Source organism: Hemitrygon akajei, chromosome 9, assembly GCF_048418815.1.
Source record: "Hemitrygon akajei chromosome 9, sHemAka1.3, whole genome shotgun sequence".
NCBI classification, from domain to species: Eukaryota; Metazoa; Chordata; class Chondrichthyes; order Myliobatiformes; family Dasyatidae; genus Hemitrygon; species Hemitrygon akajei.
In genome coordinates this window covers 96,153,484-96,180,438 of record NC_133132.1, presented here as the reverse complement: position 1 = coordinate 96,180,438, position 26,955 = coordinate 96,153,484, and the positions used below count along the sequence as shown (strand labels likewise).

At 41.8% G+C, this 26,955-nt stretch overlaps 1 protein-coding gene across 6 annotated transcripts in view; it reads right to left on the bottom strand.

The window, feature by feature from the left end:
- The window catches only part of dst (dystonin), a 579,575-nt gene that overhangs the window by 173,512 nt on the left and 379,108 nt on the right, over positions 1-26,955 (bottom strand). For all 6 annotated transcript variants that reach the window (XM_073056532.1, XM_073056533.1, XM_073056534.1 and 3 more), the window contains 4 exons: positions 26,498-26,733; positions 24,948-25,077; positions 10,018-10,217; positions 1,479-1,974 (listed from right to left, as the gene is read on the bottom strand). In XM_073056532.1, the coding sequence (XP_072912633.1) occupies positions 1,479-1,974; positions 10,018-10,217; positions 24,948-25,077; positions 26,498-26,733 (1,062 nt within the window). The remainder of the gene's footprint in view (positions 1-1,478; positions 1,975-10,017; positions 10,218-24,947; positions 25,078-26,497; positions 26,734-26,955) is intronic.

Here is a 26,955-nt window from a genome sequence, read left to right as displayed (position 1 = left end):
TTCATCTTGACAGTAGAGGAGGCCATCGATAGACATACCAGAATGGGAATGGGACGTGGAATGACATATCAGAATGGGAATGGGATGTGGAATGACATATCAGAATGGGAATGGGATGTGGAATGACATATCAGAATGGGAATGGGATGTGGAATGACATTATCAGCCTTTTTTATTTGTCTTATCATCTTCAAAGGTTTGTTTGTGTGAACCCTAGAAACCCTTTTCTTTAGAACACTGGAGAAATCCATTGATAGGGGAAGTTTACTTGTGGCCAGGATCATAAAGGTGCTGGGCTCTTTTCACTCCTGTGACCTAACAGCTCAGTTCCTGGGCTTTGGTTATTGTTTATTATTCATTATTCAACTTACTCTCTTGCTGGTCAAATCTCCTTTCAAAACACACTGAAAAATTCAGCTGGTGTTTCTATAGTGTCAGCTGTGATGAACCCCATATTTTATAAATGAACTGAGCATTAATTTAATCTTTAATTGTTCAAAGGATCTTCAACTTAAAACTTTAACTCTGTTTCCTCTCCACAGACACTGCCTGACCCGTTGAGCAATTTCAGTTTAGAAAAAAAATAGATTAGCACCATTTGCAGTTTTTTGATTGCCATCAACAAAGTCTCTGAACAAGATCGTTTTTACTGTACTAACCATTCTCTGCATCTCTGATGGGAATTCATAAAGTTTCTCAAGTAAGAGGTGAAAACATGAAATGCAGGTGTAAAGCAAGTCAAGGGTTAGGAAAGAGGTAAAAAGCCTATGCCTATAAAAAGTGAGAGCAGAAACTGCTCACACACACAAAATGCTGGAGGAGGAACTTTGTAAGTCAGGCAGCATCTATGGAGATGAATAAACAGTTTCATTTTGGGCTCAGACCCTTCATGATCACTGCTCAGAGTTGTAGTACACATTAACAAACACGATAGAAATAAAGGTCAACATTTTGGACACATCTTCAGCTGCATATTCAGATTGTTCTCTTCATCCTGTATCTTTCCAGGGAAGAAGTGGCTAATACAAGGAGACTTAATTTTAAGATGATTGGAGGAGAGAATAGGGTTGATGTCAGAGGCAGGCTTTTTGCACTGAGAGAGGTGGGTGCACGGAACATGCTGCTGGCTCAGAGGCAGATACATTAAGGACATTTAAGAGACACCTAGATAGGAACATGGATGAAAGAAAAATACAGGGCTATGTGAGGGCGAATGGTTAAATTGATCTAAGACTAGGTGAAAAGTTTGGAATAACATAGTGGGCTGAAGGGCCTGTACTGTATTCTATAAACTCTAACCTACACTTGGTTGATAAGCAAAAACTGCAGATGCTAGGATTATGAACGTCCAGTTTCAATGAAAAGTCATAAAACTGAGGTCCCTACCCAGATGCTGCCTGAGTATTTGAAGCATTTTCTGTTTTAACTCTTGAAAACAGAAATCATTGCCAATTCAATGCTGCGGTTCATTGGCGCACCTGCTCTCTCCTCAAGATCCTGAAATGGCTTCACGACATTGTCCAACTGCCTGGTGAGCTCAGCCCTCAGGTACTGCTCGCCGACGAGGACTGAGATCTCCTCACAGAGGGCCTTGGCCTCTTGCACACCCTTCTCCTCCTGCTCTAGCTCTGCCCGGAGTTCGCTGGCCTCATCCAGCTGACGCTTCAGGGCTTCTGGCTGGGCATCAATCGGCGGCTGGCTGGCCAGTTTAGCGTCCAGGGCGCTCAGCTTGCTTGAGAGGTGCCGGACTAGATTTTGGTACTGGGTACTTTTGATGATAGCCTGGTCAATGAGGTTAGAGCGGTCAACCAGCTGCCCAGTCAGACTGTCCCATTTCTGTGTTACAGCAGCCAGCTGGTCACTGACAAGGCCCGAGGTTGGAGCAGAGCCATCCGGTCGACTCAAAATACCCTCAGCGGCTACTTTCAACTGCTCGTGTTGTGGCTTCCGTGTCTCGAACTCCTTCAGCAGGATCTGTAAGTGTGAGAGAGAAAAATAAATCCACTAGAAGGCAGGAAGTGGCTTTTGTACAATATTCACACCATCCCTTCAATACCACTGACATCAGAGGACCTAAGCAATATGGATTGGCAAGTGTAAAGTTCAGGTTCAACGAGGTGACCACAATCCAACTCTTCACCTTTCTCAATGACTTTGTCATGGGAAATTGCACGGTGTGTTCACACCACCAGGTTAAGGAACAGCTGTTACTCCTCAACCATCAGGCTCCTGAATCAGTGTGGATAACTTCACTCACCTCAACACTGATCTGATTCCACAACCCATGGACTCACTTCCAAGGACGTTTCAACTTGTGTCCCCACTATTTACTTATTTAGTTAGCTAGTTAGTATTTGCACATTGGTTGTTTCTCAGTCCTTGTATGTAATTTTTCATTAATTCTATTGCCTGCAAGAAAATTAATCTCATGGTGACATATGCATACTTTGATAATACATTTAGTTTGAACTTTGATGTGAGCTGCACAACACATCACTGAGAAGCTGGTTGTAGTATGTTTTACACGCACTATCATAAGAACATAAGAAATAGGAGGAGGAGTAGGCCATCCGGCCCATCGAGCCTGCCCCGCCATTCCGTAAACTTACCTGCCTTTTCCCCATAACCCTTAATTCCCCTTCTATGTAAAAACCTGTCTAACTGTTTCTTAAATATATTTAGTGAGGAAGCCTCAACTGCTTCCTTGGGCGGAGATGGCTAATCTATGCTGGCCTCAACTCCTCTTCTGTGCCAGTTCCCTATAATCCTCAATTCCTCAACCTACCTATGCACTATGAACAACCCTTCCACTAACACAAATGTTAAGCATCTGGTAATATTCATTAATATTTGATATTAGCATCTGGTTATGATTGGTGTGGATGGTGGTGACTGATGTTTAAATTCAGGCGTTGCTACCTTTATGATGCAATGGCTTTATTTCTTATTAAAACATACAGCACAGTGACAGTCCTTTCCGTTCCAACAAGCCCATGTCACCTAGTTACACTCATGTGACCAATTAACCCACTAATCCGTATGTCTTTGGGATGTGGGAGGAAACCCACACATTCATGGGGAGAACAGGCAAACTCCTTGCAGACAGCAGCAGGAACTAAACCGGGATCACTGGCACTGTAATAGCAATACGCTAACCACTACGCTATGGAGCCTCCTCTTCGTTAGATATGACAAGATGGTGACAACCACAAGACTACTCATGCCTAAAACATTCTTTGATATAAACCACCTAATACGTCATGCACTGTTTAGGAATCTCCCCCAACCATAATGTTTCATCTGACTAAATCCTTTCCTTTTATACATTCATGGAATATGAGCATTGCTAACTCATTTATTGCTCATTGCTAATTGACTTTGAACAGTTGGTGGTTGGGAATGTTGTCTTCTTGAGTCACTGCATTTCATGAGGTGAAGGTATTCCCACTGTGCATAGTGGTTTGCTGGAATGTTCCATTACCTTTGAACTGTCAAACCTTAAAACCTTAAAAATGGGATATAGAGCAAGAACTTCAAACGTTCTGAAAGGACATTCACAGTAGCTGCAAAAATGAAAAACCCACAATAGAATCGATGAAAAACTACACAGAAACATAGATGGACAAATAACCAATATGCAAAAGAAGACAAACTGTGCAATACAGAAGAAAAACAAATAATAATAAATAAATAATGAATAAAATTGACAACATGAGTTGTAGAATCCTTGAAAGTGAGTCTTTCCAGCAGTTCAATCAGTTGCAGGAGTAGCGCACAATGAGGAGATTTCTCACAGGCCGGTGTTGCTTGTTGAAAAGGAGTGATTCACGGGTGTTCGGTGTAATTCCGGCAGCTCAGTCAGTAAATAAGGTACAGAAAGCACAAGCAGAGCAGCCATTGTTGAGAGTGGGCCAGTGGTGAGAATGGGAGAGTCAGGCTTTGGCTCAGAAGAGGTGTAGGCTCTGGGTAAGTTTCTGTTAAGTTTCCCTTTTATCGGGGGGAGGGGGGTTGGGAATACACAAAGTCCTTACAGACAGCGGCGGGAATTGAACCCTGATCGTGACCGCTGGAGCTATAAAATTGTAAAGCTACCATGCCACCCAGAATCTGGTTGTTTCTGCACAGCACCTTGTCATACTCTTCATTCATTTATTACAATTATATTGAAACATCCTTTTACAAAAAGCCTGTTTGTTATTTCCCAATTCCCTCCTTCACATCTCTCCAAGCTATGACAAGTGTTCGGAAAACTAGATACTCCTTAGAGACTGCCCGATATCAATCTTTTCAGTATTCAAACCAGGCAATGGCCTTCCCTCCCTCCCAGAATATTCAAAGCATGAAAGATACAAATAAGCTTTACTTGTTACACATACACTGAAACACGCAGTGAAATGTGTCAAGTTAAATCAGCGAGGAGTGTGCTGGGCAGCCCACAAGAGTTGCCTTGTTTCTGTCATCCTCATAGCATGCCCACAAATCACTAACCCTAACCTGTACTTCTTTGGAATGTGGGGGCAAGTCAGCGCATGCTGAGGAAACCTATGTGGTCAAGGAGGAAGGTGTACAAATTCCTTACCGACCAGGTTCCTTTGCTGTATAATCCAGCTCAGCCCTTAGAATGACTGAGACTTATAAATAGCAAGAATGCTGACTCCCTTACATTAGTGCTGATGAACAGTGTTTTCTGACAAGACACATTTGCATGCACCAAGTAAATGATACTGATAATTTTTCATTATCACAGAAGACCCATTTCTAACACATTGTGTAACAATTACTTTGTGCAGCTCAGATGTATTTACAGACATATAAAGTCTGCTCGTTCCAGGAAATATTTTTTCATCTCTGGCTGTTTTCAAACACTGCTGCACATTTCACTGAAAAGGCATACAAGATCATAACAAGTTATGAAGAGAGATGGTATTCTCATTAGCAGACAGCTCGAGTATCAGGAGCAGGTATCTAAAACCTCAGCCAAAAGGTACACGATGGATATAATGAAAAATTCTCTTACACAAGGGATAGATATGACCTGGAACTCACTGCCTGGATTGAATTGCAAAAAGAATGGACACTTGATAGAATCATTTGCAAAAGTGTGGGAAAAGAGAATGGGAATGTCATTCTGAGGAGCTAGTATGGACTCTGTGGGCAGAATGATCTCTTGTGCTAAAACTACTTCATTATTCACCTGAATAAAGTAAGTTAGAAAATTCAATGGATGTCTAGAAAATGATGGGTGCTTTTGAAAAGGGAAATGGAAAAATATATTCATGCCATTACTTCCTATAAGGCGAAACCTAATAGCATAAATGGCAGTGATGCTTCACTCCCCTATGAGCTCAATACCTTTCATACTCATTTTGAAAGGGAGGATAACACTAGACCTGTGTGAATCTCCTTGGTGTCTGGTGACTCTGTGATCTCTATCCCAGAGGCTGACATCAAAACGCCCTCCCTGGCAAGCTGTCAGGCCCCAGTGGTGTGTGTACATGGCGGGGTACAGAAAACCCGTGCTGACCAGCTGGCTGGAGTTCTCATGAACATTTTCAACCTTTCACTGTTATGGTAGGAGGTTCCCACCAGCTTCAAAAGGGTGGCAATCATACCACAACCTAAGAAGAGCAGGATGAATGGCTTCAATGATGACCAGCTGGTAGCACTCACATCTACAGTGATGAAGCTCTCTGAGAGGTTGGTAAGGCTTGAATCAACTCCTGCCTGAGCAAGAACCTGGACCCACTGCAATTTGCTGACCATCACAACGGGTTTACAATCCCACTGGCTCTCCATTCTGTTATGGAGCACCTAGACAACAGCAAATACATTATGCTGCTGTTTATCGATTACAACTCAGCATTCAACACCATCATCCAATCGGTACTTATCAACAAACTTCAAATCCTGGGCCTCTGTACCTCCCTCTCTAACTAGATCCTTGATTTCGTTATTGCAAACCACAGTCACTGCAGATCAGTAATAACATCTCCTCCTCACTGACAACGAATACATGCTTAGCCCACTGCTCTGCTCTCTGACACTCAAGCACAGCTAAAACACCAACCATAAATTCGCTGATGACAACACTATTGTTTGTAAAATCTCAGATGGCAATGAGAAGGTGTGCTTGAGTGAGACGGATCAGCTAATTAAGTGGTATCACCAGAACAATCTCGCACCCAACGTCAAAAAGACGAAGGAACTTATTAAAGACTTCGGGAAGGGGAAGGTGAGGGATCACACACCAGTCCTCATTCAGGGTCACCAGTGAAAAGGGTCAGCAGTTTCAAGTTCCTGAGCATCAACATCTGGGAGAATCTATCCTGGGCCCAACATACTGAGGCAATTATGAAGAAGGGAAGCCAATGGCTCTACTTCACTTAGAGTCTGCGGAGTATGTCATCAAAGACTCGAGCAAATTTCACAGGTGTATGGTGACTGGGGGCATCACTGCCTGGTATAGAGGCTCCAATGCACAGCATCACGAGAAGCTTCAGAGGGTTGTAGACTCAGCCAGTTTCATTATGGGCACATCACTCGTCATTTTGAAGCAGTGCCCCAAGAAGGCATCATGCAGCACTAAGGACCATCTGGGCCATTCCCTCTTCTCACTACTATTACTGGGGAAAAGGTACAGTCAATGACTCATGAACAGCTTCTTCCCCTCCGCCATCAAGTTTCTGAAAAATGCATGAACCCATGAACATGACCTCACTATTTCTTTTTTAGCACTATTTATTTATTTTGTAATTAGTCATTTTTATGTCTTGCAGTGTGCTGCTGCAGAAGAACAGTGGATTTCACGACATAACAGAGAAAATAAAACTGATTCCGATTCAGTCAATGAATGAGTTAACTTATGGCAAGCATTTAAGAAATAGGAATTTCATTTCGATACGCAAGCTTGGTAAAACACCTCTCAATAAATAGTGGTAGAAATAGAATTGTTAACAGGCTTTACTAAGGAAAAGTAGGATAAGTATTTAAATTAAACTGAGGAAGTTTAGAGCAACATGTGAACACATTCTATGTGCCTTAGCATTCTACATCTCTGGAAAAGAACTAATCTCACAGCAATTAAGAACACACACACATACATGGCAAGTGGACGGTACATGATGACTCTTCTCCAACAAAGGAACTTCTTTTAGCAGCGTAACTAATGCAAGGAATGTATGTGCTCGGGGTAACCCCCGGTCTATAGGGAATTCACATCACTCTGTCCAAAAGCCATTTTAGGCCAGTTTTACTGTGTATCTACTCATGGCACAATGAGTTAAAATATTTTGATATAGACAAATTTGCTGAAACTACTGAACTGTACATTTTGCTGTCATGACTACTGCTGCAATCAGCTAAAAATACCTCAAAACGCAGTGGCAGACGTTTAAGGAGATCTTCCAGAAAGGACAGAAAATGTACATTCCAACAAGAACTAAAATTTCCTTGGGGAGGATCCTACCAACTGTGGTTAACTAAAAAAGGTAATGATAGTATTAAGGATATAATTGTGGAAAAATGGATGGGATGGCAGATTATTAGTCTGGATAGAACATAAAACCAGCAAAGAATGGCTTTCAGATGAATAAGGATGGAAAAATTAAAATACATTCTAGCCAAAAATATAAAAATAGATAGCATGTGTTTGTATAAGACCACAAGATATAGGAGCAGAATGAGGCCTATGCTTCGATGTCTTCTCCACCATTCCATCATGGCTGATTTATTATCCCTTTCAACCCCATTCTCTCCATAACCTCTGATGCCCTTCCTGACCAAGAACCTATCAATCTCTGCTCTAAATATACCCAAGGGTTTATATACAGTCTCCATTTATATTTTTAAAATATTCACCAATTGATCACTGGTCCTAAAGGAAGTGTCTGGGGAATTAATAATGAAACAAAAAAAGGAACTGCAGATAAATTCATCAGGTGTTTTGTTTCAGTCTTCACTGCAGGGCAAACTAAAACATCCTAGAAATAAGGGGTCTCGGCCTGAAACATTAACTGTTTATTCCTTTTCATAGATGCTGCCTGACCTGCTGAGTTCCTCCAGCATTTTATTTGTGTTATTCTAGAAATAACTGTATGTCAGAGATTTGGAGAGGGTGGGAATCAAGGGAGGTGATTCTGAGCAAACTGTGGGAGCTGTGAACTGACAAATCTCTAGGTCCAAATGGATTGCACACTGTGGTCATAAAAAGATAGTTGCAGGGTCATTATCAATATTCCCACATTCCCTAGTTTTGGGAAAGAATCCAATGGATTTGAAAATTGCATCTCAATTAAAAAGGGAGTTAGGAAGCAGGAAACTAGAAACTTGATTGCTTAATGTCTGTCATTGGGAAAATGTTATAGATGCTACAGCAGGCAGTTTAAAGAAAAACCCAGGATCATCAGGCAAAGTTCAGATGGTTTTATCACAGGGAAATTACGTCTGACCAATTCAAACACAGATAACAGAACATTACAGCAGAGTGCAGGTCCCTTCAGCCCACGATGTTGTGCCAACCTTATAACTTACTAAGGTCAATGTAACCCTTCCCTCCTGCAAAGCTTCTATATTTCTATCAACCATGTGCCTAGATAAGAGTCTCCTAAATGCCACCCAAGCATCAGCTTTAACCGCCACTACCAGAGGACATTCCATGCACTCACCTCTCTCTGTAAAGAACTTATCTCTGACATCCTGAAGTCTTTTGATTAAGTAACTACCTATCAAAGGATCCAGGAGATGATCTATACTTAAATTTCTAGAGGCACATGATGAGAGGCTGATGGAATGAATTAAGAAGTTAGGAGGGGATAAATGTCAACTGTTTATTCCCTCCGTAGACACTGCTTGACTTGCTGAGTTCCTGCAGCATTTTGTGTGTGTTGCTCAAGATTTCCAGCATCTGCAGAATCTCTTGTGTTTATAACCATTGGCTGCGAGCTTTGAATTTCTCAGCTCAGCTGTGTTAGGGTTTGTGCTAGGCTCTAATTAGTCCCATTCTCTTAGCCTTTCGTCATAGCCTTCTAAAATTCCACCCACCTCCCTTTTAATACTTACCAACCTCCCTTTCAGAAGTTCCCACCTAATCACCTTCCAACATTTCAGACAATGCATTCCAGACTTCTACATCATTAAAAAGCCAGTTCCAATTTCAATGGAACCATTCCTCCCAAACAAACAAGGACTGATGAATAATGGCACTCCTTTGGAGACAGAGATGGGAGTTAGGGGTCAAATTAAGGTTTAGGGCCAGGGATGCGGGCAGTTAAGAGGCCAGGCCGGAGCCTAGCCTCCACCCCGTGCTCCGCATTTGAAGGCCAGTGTCATGTATTGGATGAGGGACATGAGCAGTCCTGATGTCGGCTAGAAACCAGCGAGTATGAGGGCTGGTAACCCAACCCACTAGGTCATCAAGTCGTTGGCGGGTTCTGGAAGAGGCACAGGGGCCAGTGATTCCCTAGTTCTACAAGTCCGCAAGACATGGAGTTCGAGGCCTAGTGTTTGGGGTTCCATCATCAGTGTCCAGGGAGCGAGAGCAGTAGTTCGAAGTTCCATCATCAGTACTCAGAGTTTCGGGCTCGGAGGTTGTGGTCCTCATCTACGATTCTCACTTCCTATCAATGGCAAGTCCTGGGGCTGATACCAAAGATCGAAGCCCAGAGAACGATTGGAAGTTGAAGCCATGGATCTCAGTCTGCGAGTCCACCAGGGAAGTCAGAGGTTCAATGGAGGCAGGGTTCCTTGAGGTGGCCTGTCCTGGGGTTAGGGTGTGGGTGTGTGTGGGAGACTGGGTGGCTGGTAGAAAAGGGCTTTGTCTTGCTGTTGCTTTGTTGCTGTGGTTCTGTTTCTGTTGTTGCTTGAGTGAACATGGTGAACATACGACATTAACACTGGAATGTGTGGCAATTCTTTCAGGCTGCCCACAGCACATCCTTAGGTTGTATTGGTTGTTAACATGAACTATTTCACTGTATGTTTCAATGCACATGTGATAACTAAATGAATCTGAATCCTTACCTGAACTTGTTGTTTCTGATTGTTCAGCATATGAGGATCTATGGAGAGCGGTCCCAGCACATTCATCATCAGCTCCTTTTCAACAAGCCACTGATGAAGTTGTGCCTCAGCCGTTTCAAACTGCGTGTGGAAACTGAACGACTCCTCCAACTTCTGTTGCCGCTCACTGGCCAACTGGCTGACCTGTTCCCATTTTGAATCTAAAGAAAAGAAAAACGAAAGTGAGCACCAACAACTTTCCATCACCAAGAGAAATTTAACAAAACAACAACTTGACCTTTAATGGATCACTGCTCTACTTCGAGAGATTTAAATGAGGAAAGGTAGGTGGATCAAACATAAAATTCAGTATGGAAATTTTCAACCATGCGTCCGGCGTAAGTGCTGATACCTCAGTGTGCTGCAGAGTGTTGTGGACTCAGCCAAGACCGTCACACTATCACTTGCCACCCCACCATCAAGGACATCTTCAAAATGCGATGCCTCAGGGAGACGGCATCAACCATTAGGACCCCTCACCCCCGGCACATACCCTCTGCTCATTACCACCATCAGGAAGGAGGTACAGGAGGCTGAAGACTCACACACAATATTGTATGAACAGCTTGTTCCCCTCCACCATCAGATTTCTGAACAGTCCGTGAATCCATAAACGTCAACTCAGTATTTTTGCTCTTTTTTTGTACAATTTATATTATTTCTATACAGTATAATATTTCTTATTGTAAGTTATAGAGGCTGAAAAAAGAATTTTTGGACTCTGTTGTATTACCTCACTCTGCACTGCACAGCAAACATTGGAAACCACATTTTATAAAGCTGTTTACATTGTAAATACCTGCTGGTATTTGTGTATTTATGCACAGTTTATTCAACACCTGTACTTCCAACTTCAGTTTTATATACTTCTGTATTCTATATAATTGTTGAATGTTGCTGCCCTTTGTTGCATGTCAGGCCAACACGCTGCAAATTCCTAATACACGTGATAAGATATTTGCAATGACGAGCAGGTGTACTGGTGTACCTGATAAAAGTGGCTGCTGAATGTATTTCTTAACGATAGCCTTGGGAATCTGAATTTCCAAAGCCTGCACCGATCAACCCCCACCCCTATATCTAGAATATAAAAAACTATCATTCAAACCCTTGAGGAGATGTAAAAACCATTTCATGAAGCACCTGATCATTCCATCAGATTTGACCAGAATAGTCTGAGAAGCCTTATTTAATATCAAGGAATAATAAAGTCAGCAGAAGAGTGCTGGACCGAGCATGTTAATGTATGGACCAATGTTCCCTCGAAGGTGTGAGCACGCACACATCTTTTGCTACTAGCGTGCAAAGGAATTTAAACTGCACACAAATGTTTGTCACCCTCTACCTTGTTGGCATATAAGTATATTTCACCATCATACACAATCCTTTTCCTCTGTGATGATTTGTCTGCAGATTTCAGAACTGGCATATTTATGCTGTTGTTATTGAAGAAATTATTCAGTACGCATGTTATTGTCACTGGGCAAAAAAATTGCACAGCACAAGATTTCTGCACACACTGGTTATTACAAATTAGAGGGAACATTGGTAACAGGTCCTTCAGCCCACCAACCCTGTGCCATCCAATTACTCCCATGTGACCAAATTTGTGTTGGTCAGAGCATGTTGACCAACTGAACTGGGATAGACAGTCCCTGCAGAAAGTGAGTGTATAAACATGCAGAAGAGTGTTGGACGAACACATTGGTGCATGGACTGAACCAAGATATGCAGAAACAGTGCACAAATATGCAAAAGCAACATATGAAACACAGAGTAGTGAAAAAACATGTTGACACACAGTAGGTACAAATTGCAGGCAGTGAACGAGGGATCAAATAATGCATACAAAGGGATAATTAGAAAGATAAGACCAGAATTAGGCCATACGGTGCATTGGCCTTCATCAATCGTGGGATTGAGTTTAGGAGCCGAGAGGTAATGTTGCAGCTATATAAGACCCTGGTCAGACCCCACTTGGAATACTGTGCTCAGTTCTGGTCACCTCACTACAGGAAGGACGTGGAAACCATAGAAAGGGTGCAGAGGAGATTTACAAGGATGTTGCCTGGATGGGGAGCATGTCTTATAAGAATAGGTTGAGTGAACTCTGCCTTTTCTCCTTGGAGTGACGGAGGATGAGGTGACCTGATAGAGGTGTATAAAATGATGAGAGGCATTGATCATGTGGATAGTCAGAGGCTTTTTCCCAGGGCTGAAATGGCTAGCACAAGAGGTGCTTGGAAGCAGGTACAGAGGAAATGCCAGGGGTAAATTATTTTACGCAGAGAGTGATGAGTGTGTGGAAGCAGATATGATAGGGTCTTTTAAGAGACTCCTGGATAGGTAAATGGAGCTTAGCAAAATAGAGGGCTATGGGTAACCTAAGGTAATTTCTAAGGTAAGGACATGTTCAGCATAGTTTTGTGGGCCGAAGGGCCTTCATAGTGCTGTAGGTTTTCTATGTTTCTATATTTCTAGCTATTGAGCCCGCACCACCATTCTATCATGGCTATTTTAGTATCCCTTCAATCCCATTCTCATGCCTTCTCTCAATAGTCTTGCAGACCCTTACTAATCAAGAACCTATCAACCTCTGCTTAAAAATGCCTAATGACTTAGCCTCCACAGCCGTCACAGATTCACCACCCTCTGGCTAAATAAATTCCTTTTCATCTCTGTTCTAAATGGACACCCTTGTATTCTGAGGCTGGGCCCTCTGAATAAGTTGAGCTGTGGGATGAACTTTAGTCTGTGTGCCATTAGGGATGGGCAGTAAATATTGGGCTAGCCAGCTGCTTCTCCGAAAAAATGCGCATGTGGTGGTGAAGATGGAGATAGAAAAAATAGACCGAATGAACAAATGTCAAACATTCATGCAACACGGTATGAGAAGCTGACGAAGTGAAAGTGCACGTGGCACAGAGAGGGAGAGAGAGGGAGAGGGAGGGAGCTTGTGACGGGGGAAGTGAATTTATTGTGGAGGTGGGAGGATATCAGTACTATAAAAAGCGTGAAAGCATATGAGAATGCAAATGTGGTGGGTCAGCATGCGAGCGAGGAGAATGTGAATGTATGGCCATTGTACACATCCCTTTTTTTTACAAAGAGCGTACTTGCTGGATATGGACAAGATCAGTGGTATTATGCACCTGGCTGACCTGTAGGGCGGCAGAGGAACAACGTCCTTAAACTACCACAGTTGTTAGAGAGAAAATGTGCCTTTAGTGTTGCCTCACTGTGAACTTTACTGAAGGACTACACAATGATGACTATAACAATGTTTTCCCACCACAAAGACAAGACCTCTGGAGAAGGCAAAGGGTAATTTTTTACTACGTTTTCTTCGCCATTTTAACATGATCACTCAATAACAATGATTTTACCCACTCATGTAGTGTATCCATGGGTACTGTAGGTGTACCCAACATCAACACGGTTCAAAGGGCGTGGATACAAAAATACCCTCCCCCGACACTTATAATTCAGATTTATCCATAATTATGTAAAAGGTGTGGAAAATTGTTTTAATAATTGACTAATAATCATACATTTTCCAGTCAATTATTGAATGCAATTTACAGATAAACTACATACAAACAGTGGAATTATTGTTGGTGCCAGACAGGTGGTTTGAGTATCACAGAAAGTGATCTCCTGGGATTTTCATGCGCAACAGTATTTAGATTTTACAGAGAATGATGCAAAAAACAAAAACAGACATTCAGCGAGTGGTAGTTCTGTGGGTGAAAATGCATTGTTAATGAGAGAGGTCAGAGGAGAATGGTTAGACTGGTTTAAGCTGACAGGCAGGCGACAGTAACTCAAATAACTGCGTGTTATAATAGTGGTGTGCAGAAGAGCATCTCTGAACGCACAGTGCATCAGACCTTAGGGTCGAAGGGCAACAGCAGCAGAAAATGCACTCAGTGTCCTCTTTATGAGGGACAGAAAGTATCTAATAAAGGGAAGTGAGTGAGAGAGAAATGGATCAGCCGTGAAGAAATGGCAGAGGAAATTCAATGGCTTAATTCTGCTCTTATATTTTATGGTCATAGAGTATAAACAGCCAACAGCATTTAAACATAATTCCTGACACTGACATTCCTCTTCATGATTTTTTGAAATCCTGAGTATTGCCAGGAAGGCCAGCAGTTATTGCCTTCCCTAATGACACACATATTAAAGAGCATCCCACAATTTATCTTGTTTTCATACCAAAGCTGCTTTTTTTTCCCAGACGTCATTAACCTTAACTTTTAGGTTGTTGAACAACAGACTCACAGCAGAAAACTGAATGCCACTCCACAGAATACATTAGGAGTTTTAAACTGCATTGATTTATAAGCTTCTACAAGAGAGATCAAACTGGAACCAAAGTTTGCAAAGTTCTCAATGCCACAGGTGACAGTTTGAGATTATTAAATCTCTAAATATTTAGCCCGATATTAGAATTTGAGGGCTAACTTTTTGTAGTAATGTAGAAACAGGGATGTTTAAACGACAGTCATGTGCTGAGATACAGCACCAGGTGTCCAAGCAGTAAAGGAGTTTAGCCATAAAAAGGGTCCTCTTGTGTACCATTTATAAAAGGAATTGACTCATTCGATGATATCATCACATCATGCAAGACTAACTTGCCTGATCTCATCAATCTAATGAGCAAACAATACTTCTATGAGCTGTTTAGAGGATACTTCTTTACAGATGAAGTTTCCCATACACATGATATGTACATGTAGTCCGGAAATTCTGATTGCTCTATCCATCAAAAAACTAAATGCCAAACTCTAAACATTGAATACCTCATTGCAACATTTTTTCATAATTTTCTGTGTGACTGTCAAAATAATCTTGTTAAGCAAACTAGCTTAAGTAATGTCCATTAATAATGGACATCTTGAGTTTAATAGCTGAGAGGTAATGTTGCAGTTATATAGGACCCTGGTCAGACCCCACTTGGAGTACTGTGCTCAGTTCCGGTCGCCTCACTACAGGAAGGATGTGGAAACCATAGAAAGGGTGCAGAGGAGATTTACAAGGATGTTGCCTGGATTGGGAAGCATGCCTTATGAGAATAGGTTGAGTGAACTCGGCCTTTTCTCCTTGGAGTGACGGAGGATGAGAGGTGACTTGATAGAGGTGTACAAGATAATGAGAGGCATTGATCTTGTGGATAGTCAGAGGCTTTTCCCCAGGGCTGAAATGGCTAGCACGAGAGGGCATAGTTTTAAGGTGCTTGGAAGTAGGTACAGAGGAGATGTCAGAGGTAAGTTTTTTTACGTAGAGAGTAGTGAGTGCGTGGAATGGGCTGCCAGCTGTGGTGGTGGAGGCAGATACAATTGCAGAGGATATATTCTGGGACAAACATGTAAATGCCGTTATAAAGAAGGCATGGCAGTGCCTCTACTTTCTAAAACTTTGACAAACTTCTATAGTTTGGAGAGTATCACATTGGAGAGTATCCCGACTGGTATGGAATCACCAATGCCCACGAGCGAAAAAGCTTACAAAAAGTAATGAATATAGCCCAGTCCATCAAAGGAAAAACTCTCCCCACCATTGAGCATGTCTCCAAAGGAGAGCCACAAGAAAGCAGCATCCATAATCAAGGACCCTACCTTCCAGGCCATGCTCTCTTCTCACTCCTATCATTAGGAAGGAGGAACATAAGCCTTAGGTCCCAGCCCAGCAGGTTCAGGAAGTTATTACCATTCAACCATCTGGCCCCTGAACCAGCATAGATAACTCCTCTCAGCTCTACAGTAAACTTTCAAGGACTCTACAACTCATGCCCTCAATATTATTTATTTATCTAGCTATCCATTGTTTTTTATTTTTTGGATTTCTTGCATCACAGTTTGCCTCATGCATATTGGTTTTTTGCCCTTTGTGTGTAGTTCACTGATTCTATTGTGTTTATTTTGTATCCACTATGAATGCCCGCAGGAAAATGAATCTCAATATGCTGACATATATGTACTTTGATAATAAATTTACTGTGAACTTTGAGCTTTGAGTAGAAACATTGGAGACTTTGAGATCTGAGTGCTCCCTCTACAGCACTTACACAACCAAAACAACAAACGATTCTTCAGGTGTGGTCTCACCTAGGCTCTGTATAAGTGTAGCAAGATAGTAGGGGAAGGAGGGAAGCAGGAGAGGCGGGGAGGAAGACAAATGGGGCAGTGCAAAGAAAGCCCTAAGAGACATCATCATCATTCAGGACTGTTCTCACCCAGGATGTACTCTCTCCTTATTATGTTCATCAGGGAGGTACAGTACAGGAGACTGAAGACACACGCTCAATTTTTACAACAGCTTTTACTCCTCTGCCATCAGATTTCCAAATGGACAATCAATGAACCCATGAACACTACTTCACTATTATTGCCCTGTTTTTGCACTACTGTAAATATATACAGTGTGTATATCTATTCCATAGATGCTGAGATGCTGCCTGGCCTGCAGAGTTCCTCCAGCATTTTGTGTGTGTTGCTTGGATTTGCAGTATCTGCAGATTTTCTCGTGTTTTTACAGTATATACATATTTTTCCTTAATGTAATTCACATCATTTTTATGTACTGCACTGTAATGTGGCTGCAAAACAACAAATTTCACAACATACGTCAGTGATATGAAATCTGATTCTGATTCTGGAAGCTTAGAAAGAGTATCCTCTTTATTTCGACACCGATATTCCGACTAGACTACAAGCTGGAGTACTGATTATGCAACCTTCCATCAAATGAATGGGAGAGCAGCCTTTCTCAAAAGTGAACACAAACAAAAAATGCTTTGTGAGTATAGCCCATTGAGAATAACACAGATGATACGGAAGTCATGTCAGACATTCAATACCAACTATTCATCCACTGTCCTATAGAGAGAATCTTTTCATATTAATGAGCATTTCTGTTGCACTACACTTCTCAATTTCCATTTATGCTTTACTCATTTCATGGATAATTCCGAAGATCAATTGCTTCATGTGTCAAGTTGCACATTTGGTATTCCTCAACATTTCATCAGGAAGATCTATGTAGACGATGGTCATTTTCAATAGAGAGACAAGGGAACTATTTAGCATTAGGTTAAAATTAAAACGATTATTGGTGAAATAATAGTTACAATTAAAACAGCCTCAAAAGAGCTGCATACAGGTTTGTTTGTGAACTGAAAGGGGGACTGCATTTCCTCAAAGGTCCTTTCTGTGAATTAATAAGTTTGTGCATTTCAGCAACTTTTAAATCGTGCTTTAACTCTAGATTTGGTTTCTTTTCACTGTCTATTCAGTTCATTGATAACTGCTTTAAAGTATCTTGCACTTTTTCCTGTTTCTATATTAACTCAAAATAAGGTTGTTACATTTCATTGACTGAGTGATTTTGTGGCCGAGCTTCAGCAGCTGTCAGAGCATTGCGATTTCGGAGCTGTGTTGGATGACATGCTCCGTGATAGGTTAGTATGCGGCATTAATAATGACGCCGTATAATGCCACTTGTTGGGGGGAAACCCCACCGTTGATTTTCAAAACAGCCCTAGAGATTGCCCAAGGCATGGAGATGGCTGCTAATATTGCCAAGGATATACAGAAAGGGCATGGGGGGTCGCAGTCGGCGGCAGTGCACCAAGTCAGGAGGGAGACTGGTAAATAGGCAAAGCGGGTGGAATGTTTTCGGTGTGGAGGAACGCACTATGCGAATGCTTATAAATTCAAAGATACTGTCTGCCATGCTTGTAGCAAGAAGGGACATTTCGTTAAAAAGTGCAGGAGCATAAAGGGTAAGGTTAAGCCTGGACAGGGGAAAGCTCAACAGACTCAGGCAGCCACACACCACCTAGGAGAAGCAGACGAAGAGGCAGCGTGTGCCTACAACATGCTTGGGGTGAAACGGATGAGGGACCACCTGAACCATATTATGCCACAGTCACTGTCAAGGGAAAGGACATTAAGTTCGAGATTGATTCAGGGGCTACTGCATCGGTCATTAGTGAGGAGATGGGGATCCAACCTGCCTCCCCATCAGACCATCTAAGCTCAAACTCAGGACCTATATGGGGCAGCCCATACCTCATTTAGGGGTGTTATATGTGGCTGTTTCAGCTGGCAGCCAGAAGGCTGAAGCCAGGCTGGTGATAGCTAAGGACAGTGGGCCCAGTCTTTTGGGCTGCGATTGGCTTCGCAAAATCCGGCTCAACTGGCATGAAATTAAGTATGCACGCATGACGGAAGAGCATGAAGTGCAGTGTGCAGATGAAGTCACCGATGGCAATGTGAGTGACAGACATAGTCCGGACACATTTGAGAGTGAGCTCGCAGCACAGCTTGCAGCTCTTCAGCCTATTACAGGAGAAATTGAAGTTACCCCCTCGGCGCTGAAAGCCAGCACGCCACTTCTAGTACGGCGAAGCAGTGACCCATCTCTTGTACCACCTGCCCAGTTACAGCAAGGTGCATCTCAGCCTGATGATCCCACTAACAGGAACCTGCATGTGAAGCCAATCGTAACAGCAGCAAACAGGGCACCCACATACGATGTAAGAACAGAGCCTCCAGGACCACCAGACAAGCATTCAGAAAGCACTCTAAGTGATTTGACAAAGAAAGCAGAATTTTCTGGAGACGGTGGCCCCCTGGGAATCCATGTGATGCCCTTTAACTCTGCGCTGAGTGGAAGATTCCTTGGCCTGAGTATTCGTGGTATTGAAGAGTACAGCCGTTCAAGAAAAGAGAACCTGCTCCAGGAGAATGAATGTATCATCAAAATCAATTACTGTGATTTAACAGACAAGACCTTTGTTCAAGCACAAGAGGTTTTCCGAAACGCATTGCGATTTCCTGCTGTTGAACTCCAGATAGTTCCAAGTTATAACAAGGAACTCTATGAAAAATTTACAATTGGGTCTATACTGAGCCCCGGCCGTGACGATGGTTCAAAAACCAAAGTTCCTTCTTCAGTGCGTTCCAAGCCGGGTGGCAAACCTGCAGATGTCGTTTATCCCAATAATGCTGAGAAGAGCTTGCCACTGATTTCAAAGAAGCTCAGTAGTCCAAAACAGTTAAGGAGCAATGACCACTTAATGCATACCAGGAAAGCATGTCCACCAGTGACTTTGCTAGAGGGAGAGACACTGGCTGAGGGGGCACAGTCCCCTGAAGAGAATGGACATTCACACACAGACACACAGACCCCTTTCGTGTCCCCAACACTAGATCCACCTAAAACATCCTCACCAGCAGTGCATGCTTGGTCACCGGGAGTAGTGCGTAGATCGCAGCGCCCTCGCAAACCTCCTGACAGACTGAATCTTTGATTGGATAGTTTCTTTTGTTGTTAGATTGAATGTTGAATTTGCCACATTTTTTAGGTTTTTTTTGTATTGGTAACCTGTTGCTAATGATACCACTGTTTTTATTTCCCAGTTCTATATTTGGGGAACGTTGGATTTTAAAGGGGGAGAAGTGTTGTAATGTGAGTATTATTAAAAGTAAGTTAATACTAATCGGGAAGCTGTTGGTAACGAGAGGCGGGATCCGGGGTTGGCAGGGTTTTTACATCCGCTCTTTTTACTCCCAGTATGCATTGTATATAGTCCTCCACCCATGCCGCACGAGGTACCTGGAAGATTCTGTACAGTAAATATCATTTTCCGTCCCAGATAAAGATGCTCTTTTGGCCATCAAATTGTCGAACGGTCTTTTTGTAAAGTAGAAGCTACCACAATGCAGATGCTAGAAATCTGAAGCAGACACAGAAAAGCTGGAGCTATCAGTAGGTCAGGCTTCATCTACATTGAGGCCATCTATACTGGAATTCTCTTCTCCAGAATAAGGGAGACTGGCTACATCACAGCCTCGTATGGAGAAACCAAAGCCCAAGAACAGAAAAGCCTACAAAAAGTAGAGGATACAGCCCAGTCCATCACAGGAAAATTCCTCCCCACAACTGAGTACACCTTCAAGGAGCACTGCCACAAGAAGGAAGCGTCCATCGACAAAGACTTCCACCATTAGGCCATGCTCTCTTCTCACTGCTGCCACCAGGAAGGAGATACAGGTCCCGGATGACAAAGCGCAGGAACAGTTATTACCCCTTACTATCAGGCTCCTGAACCAGAGTGGACAACTTCCCTCACCTTAACTCTGACCTGATCCCACAAACTATGGATTCACTTTCAAGTACTCTACAACTTACATTCTCAATATTATTTACAGTGGATTCCGGTTAATTGGGCCATCAGTTAATCAGGGCAGTCACTTATTTGGAACAACTCTTAAATAACAAAAACTAATCAAGAAAATAGCCCTTCACTTACTTGTGACTCTATGCCACTTAATCGGAGCAGGAGACTGTTGCCAAACAGTTTGTAACTAGCATCAGGTGTGTGCATTTGTGTGGCCATTAGACACTACACTGTGCTCCGAGTAAATCGTTTTTAAACAGTGCCAGTTCCGTGTGTTTGCGTTCAAAAACAAGTGATTTTTATCACTAACAGTTGACAAGAAATAAGCAGTAAGACAATTCACAGCTTTGCTCACTGCAGCTTCAAGATTTCAGGCTTAGAAGTGACAGAAACGGCAGGGAGTGAAAATGAAACGATTTCAATACTTCAGTAAGTTTGGAACTACAAAGAATTAAAGGCATCAACAATCATCTTGAATGTTACAATAAAAATAAAGATTTGGAGGATGGAATCATTAATAATATTGCATGAAAGCAGTATTATCTGCACTAGGCGCTGGCACTGATTTTGTTCATTTACAGTCAATCAAAAGAACACAGCAATGTACACCGGATGAATTCTCCATTGATAACCTAATATACAGTTTTATCGTACTGTAGTAGTGTTGGTAATGTTCTAATTTGTTCTGTATTTCATTTAAATACATCATTTGTTACTCAGTTAAACAGTACTTTGTCTATTTTATACATTTTGCACTATTTCCATGAAACTTCGGCAAATTGGGACAGCCGTTTAACTGGGCCAAAATGTACTGGTCCTGATGTGTCTCAATTAACCGGAATCCACTGTATTTACTATTTATTATTAGTAGTAGCAGCATATTTTCTCATTTGCAGTTTGTCCTCTTTTCCATGCTTGTTGTTTGTGTGTGGTTTATCATTGTATTTATTTATTTATTGAGAATCAATGCCATATAGGCCCTTTTGGTCCTTCAAGCCTCACTGCTCAACAACTACCGATTCAAACTTCAACTAATCATGGGACAATTTACAATGGCCAATTAACCTACCAACTGGTATGTCTTTGGACTTCTTTGCTATACTGACCTGAGATGCACTTACAGTATATGGTGACATATATGTACTTTAATATTTACTTTGAACTTAGAAGATAAATTTTACTGAGCTGACTGAAATTACTAGAGGTCCTGCTTTAATATACAGTATGGATTAATTTATCCTCTCAGAGGTCAGTAAGTAGGATTTATGTTAATTGCTACAAAATTGGAACTGGGGATAATACTGTTTTCACAGGCAGTGAGAGCTCAGAATTTATTGCTGACAAAGTTAAAACAGAAGTACCAAGATGAACGTTTGATGTGTCTATTGTACAAAGATAGGAACCAAGTGCTGTTGAGAAGTTAACATAGAGTCAATGGCTCTCTTTCTGTTGGCATAGGTACAATGGGCCAATGGCCTCCATCTGCAATACAAGGGCTATTTAAATGAATTAGGCAGACATTTCCTTCATTTGCATAGATAGCTCATGTAATCAACATACTGAAAATAAGAATGTCAGGCAGCACCTATGGAGAGGAACAAACAGTCAAAGGACTGATGAAGGGTCTCAGTTGAACACATCGACTATTTATTCCCCTCCATTGATGCCACTGATTTGCTGAGTTCCTCCAGCACTTTGCCTGTTTTGCAAAAGATTTCCAGCATTTGCAGAATCTCTTGCTTTCATGTTCAAACTGATTGACGGGATTGGTCACATGTAAAGAAATTACATCTTGATGAGTGGAACTCAGAGCATCATTTTAGTGCTGGAGCTGGAATAATTTGTAAAATCACAATGGACTCACAAAAATAGCAACAGAGATCAGGAGCTCTGTTCTCCAAAGGCAGGACTAATAAATTGCTGATGGATGAGGACATTAAGGCTGTAAGTCATAGGAGCAGAATTAGGCCATTCAATCCATCGAGTCTGCTCCGCCATTCCATCATGGCTGATCCCGGAACCCACTCAATTCCATACACCTGACTCCCACCATACCCTTTGATGCCCTGACTGATCAGGAAATGATCAACTTCTGCCTTAAATAAACCCACGGACATGGTCTCCACCACAGTCTGTGGCAGAGCATTCCATGGATTTACTACTAACTCCCTGACTAAAAAAACTTCCTTGCCTCTGTTCTAAAGGGTTCCCCCTCACTTTTGGGGCTGTGCCCTCTGGTTCTGGATAGCCCCACCAGAGGAAACAATCTTTTCACATCCACCCTATTAAGTCCTTTCAATATTCGATAGGTTTCAATGAGATCCCTTAAGTTGTTTGAGTTTGCCTAGCACTTCTTCCTTTGCAATAGCAATGGCACTCACTCCTGCTCCCTGACACTCATGGATGCCTGGATGCCTGGCACACTGCTAGTGTCTTCCACAGAGAAGACAGATACAAAGTACCCATAAGTTCATTTGCCATTTCTTTGTCCCCCATTACTACTTCACTAGCATCATTTTCCAGTGGTCCAATATCACCTCTCACCTCCCTTTTACTCTTTATATAACTGAAAAAACTTTTAGTATCCTGCTTTTTATTATTGGCTAGTCTGCCCTCATATTTAATCTTTCCCATTCTTATAGCTTTTTCAGTTGCCTTTTGTTGGATTTTAAAAGCTTCCCAATCATCCACTTACTTTTGCTACCTTATATGCCTTGGCTTTTATGCAGTCCTTAACTTCCTTTGTTAGCCACAGTTGCCTATCCCTGCCATCTGAGAACTTCTTTCTCTGTCGGACATATCTATCCTGCACCTTGTGAACTATTCCCAGAAACTTTAGCCATCTCTGCCAGTATCCTCCTCCAATCCAATCCTCCTCTCTCATGCCTCTGTAATTCCCTTTATTCCATTGCGATACATGTGAGCTGTGCTTCTCCCTCTCAAATTGCAGTATGAATTCAATCATATTATGATCACTGCCTCCTAAGGGTTCCTTTACGTTAAACTCCCTAATAAGATCCAGGTTATTACATAACACCCAGTCTAAGATAGCCTTTCCCTGAGTAGGCGCAAGTACAAGCTGCTCTAAAAAGACATCTCATAGGCATTCAACAAATTCCCTCTCTTGCGATCTGACACCAACCTGATTTTCCCATCCCTTTGAATATTGAAGTTCCCCATTACAATTGTGTCATTACCGTTATTACATGCTCTTTTCCACCTCCCTTTGCAATCTCAACCCCACACCTTGGCTACTATTTGGAGGCTTATATATGATTCCCATAATGGTTTTTCACCCTTGTAATCTCTTAACTCCACCCACAAAGATTCTACATTCTCTGATGCTATGTCACCTCTTTCTAAAGATGTAATTCCATCTCTTACCAACAGAGCCACACCACCACCTATGCCTTCCTGCCTGTCCTTTCTCAAACTCCCAACTATGGCCTTCTTTCAGTGATGCCCACAATGTCATACTGACCAATCTCTAATTGTGCCACAAGTCCGTCCACCTTATTGCAAATGGTACGTGCATTTAAATACAACAGCTTCAGTCCTGCATTCTTTGCCTTTTGAATTTTACCTCTGTAGTGCAATTTAACTCTTTGCTCTGTCTGCATTTGTGTCCAATCATTGGTGCGACCTTCCTTACATTCATGGTACACCCATCATCTCCTTGTAAACCTGCTGGCTCATCCTCAGCTCTATCATCCTGGTTCCCACCCCTCTACCGTATTTGTTTAAACCACTCCCAACAGCTCTAGTAAATCTGCCCACAAGAATATTGATCCCCTTGGGTTCAAGTGCAACCCATTCCTTTTGTACAGGTCACACCTATCCCAGAAGAGGTCCCAATTATCCAGAAATCTGAATCCCTGTCCTCCGCTCCAATTGTTCAGCCACACATTCATCTGCCACCTCATTCTATTCCTATCCTCATTGTCGCGTGGCACAGGCAGCAATCCAAAGATTACTACCTTTGACTTCTAGCTTCTCAGCTTCCTTCCTAACCCCCTTTTTTTTCAGGACCTCCTCCCTTTTTCTTCCTATGTCATATGTGCCACTGATGGTTATAAATTAAAGGGGTGAATATAGTGGATAAGCTACAATTGACCAGAAGACCATAACGTATCAGAGCAGAATTCATCTTTTGGCCCATTGAGTCTGCTCTGCCAATCTATTATGGCTGTTTTATTTTTCCTCTCAATGCATTCTCCTGTCTTCTCCCAGTAATTTCCGACACCCTTACTAAGCAACAATCTATCAACCTCCACATTAAATATACCCAATGACTTGGCCTCCAAAGATGTCTGTGGCAATGAATTTCATAGATTCACCACCTTCAGAGTGAAGAAATTCCTTCTCAGCTCAGTTCTAAAGGGATGTCCTTTTATCCTGAGGCTGTGTTCTCTGGTCCTAGACTCCCCCACCATAGGAAGCATCTTCTCCATGTCCACTCTATCTAGGCCTTTCAAAGGAATGGCTAAATGGATGAAATGAGATTTGACCAAGTTGTTTTACTATATTCCAGTTTTTAAGGGGAAAGGATGATACATTTATTCATTTTATCTAAAAATAATAGTAAATTCCAATTGTTCAACAAAACATCAAAACATTCAGATTGTCAAAGAAACATTAAAGAGGTAATATTGAAGTCTAACTATTACTATGTATTCATTCAATAGAGAGATTGGAAGATTACTTATATAATCCAGCATCTTCCTCCATTTCCCAGCTTCTGGTGAGTCTGGATTCTCCTGCAGCAGCAAAGTCAGTTTCTTTTTCGCTTGCTCAACTCTGTCACTGTTTTGTTTCAATTCAGCTTCAAGCACCTGCAGCGAGGGAGCACAAGGATATAGGTAAGGGTTTATCCAGCAAAGGATGCCTCTTTATCAGGCATTTTCAATTAACTCTGTTAATAGACATTTGTAATAGACAGTTGTATTAGACATAAACCCTAACCATTAGGATGGGACAGGTAGTAAGCAATAAATATAGATATAACTATTAATTATATTGTGGAATGAGAAACTTTTTTTGGAAAATACGATTCAATTGTCCAATGTGGAGCAGAGTCATTGGGCTGGATGACCTAATACTGCTCCTACATCTTATAGTCCACAAAATCTTGAAAGGCAAAGTAATGAAATGTTTACTGTTCAATTCCCCCTCAATTTCCAATGGCTCAACAATTTTCATATAGTATTAAGACCTGAAAAAAAAACTTCTCTATTTTTAAACTTTCTATAGTTAGTCTTAAATATACTTCAGATATTTTCATCAAAGTGATGTAATTTATTGGACAGATAAATAATTCTTATCAGAAAGAAGCCAAGCCTAAACATTAGCGAACATGAAGAAAATGGAGGGTCACAGTGTTCTCATCTCTGTCTCCCTGCAAACCATTAGACACAATTATTTACCCAGTGTATCTGCAGACAAATACAAGAATCTCTTTTCTCTCAGGCAAAGTATCAGTCGGGTTTTCCCAAATTCCTGTGAGGAGTTGCAGGATTCAATAAGATCTGTACTTATGTCTCTGGACAAAAACCTTTGTTCATATTAATGGGTTTGAATTCACTCTTCAAAAAGTAGGCAGGGCTTTTTTTCAACCAGCATTGGGTTTATGTTTTGCAAGTCTGTCTTCTACTAATGCCACTACTGGAACCCTCTCAACCTCATTCTCCTGCCTTCTTCCCATAACACAAGACATAGGAACAGAATTAGGCCATTTGGCTCATCGAGTCTGCTCCACCAATCCATCATGGTTGATTTACTATCCCGCTCAACCCCATTCTCCTGTCTTCTACCAGTAACATCTGACAGACACCTTTACTAATCAAGAACCTATCATTCTCTGCTTTAAATATGACTTGGCCTCCACAGCTGTCTATGGCAATGAATTCCAGAGATTTTCCACCCTCTGGCTAAAATATTCCTTCTCATCTTTTTTCTAAAGGGATGTCCTTGTATTCTGAGGACGTGCTTTCTAGTCCTAGTCTCCCCCTCTGTTGGAAACATCCTCTGTACATCCATTCTCTCCAGACCTATCAACATTTGATAGGTTTCGATAAGATCCTCCTCTCATTCTTCTAAGCTCCAGCGAGTACAGGCCCAGAACCATCAAATGCTCCTCATCCATTAACCCTTTCATTCCTGGGATCATTTTAGTGAACTTTTCTGGACCCTCTCCACTTGACCATTCCTTAACATAGTTAGCCTGAAATAATAAACATCAGCATTAATACACACCTTGTGTTGCTCAATTTCTTCTTTTACAGCTTCATTCTCTGTTGGCAATGTATCCCAGCATGCAGCTCTCTTATCCATCAATTCCAGCCAGTCGCTGACCAATGAGGCTTCCTCCTGGGTGTGCTGCCTCTGAGCCAGCATAGAATCTAGCTGACTTTCCTTGCTCTTCAGCAAGGCCCCCACCTCTTCATACTGATGTTTCACATCTGCAACATCTTGTTGGATAGCGCTCATCTCTACAGAGAGGAAAAATATTTCAACTAATTGATGAGATACACTTGTAAGGCAAATGCATTAATTTAAATATCAGACAGATATTTCCCTCTTTTACACATACAACAAGTGAGTAAGGTCTAATTTATGAATTTCAACTCAAAACATTTTGGAAAGTCAATTGTATTTTTCATTTCTACAACTGAGTGGGCCTAAGATTTACTGTGACTCCTATTTTTGGAATC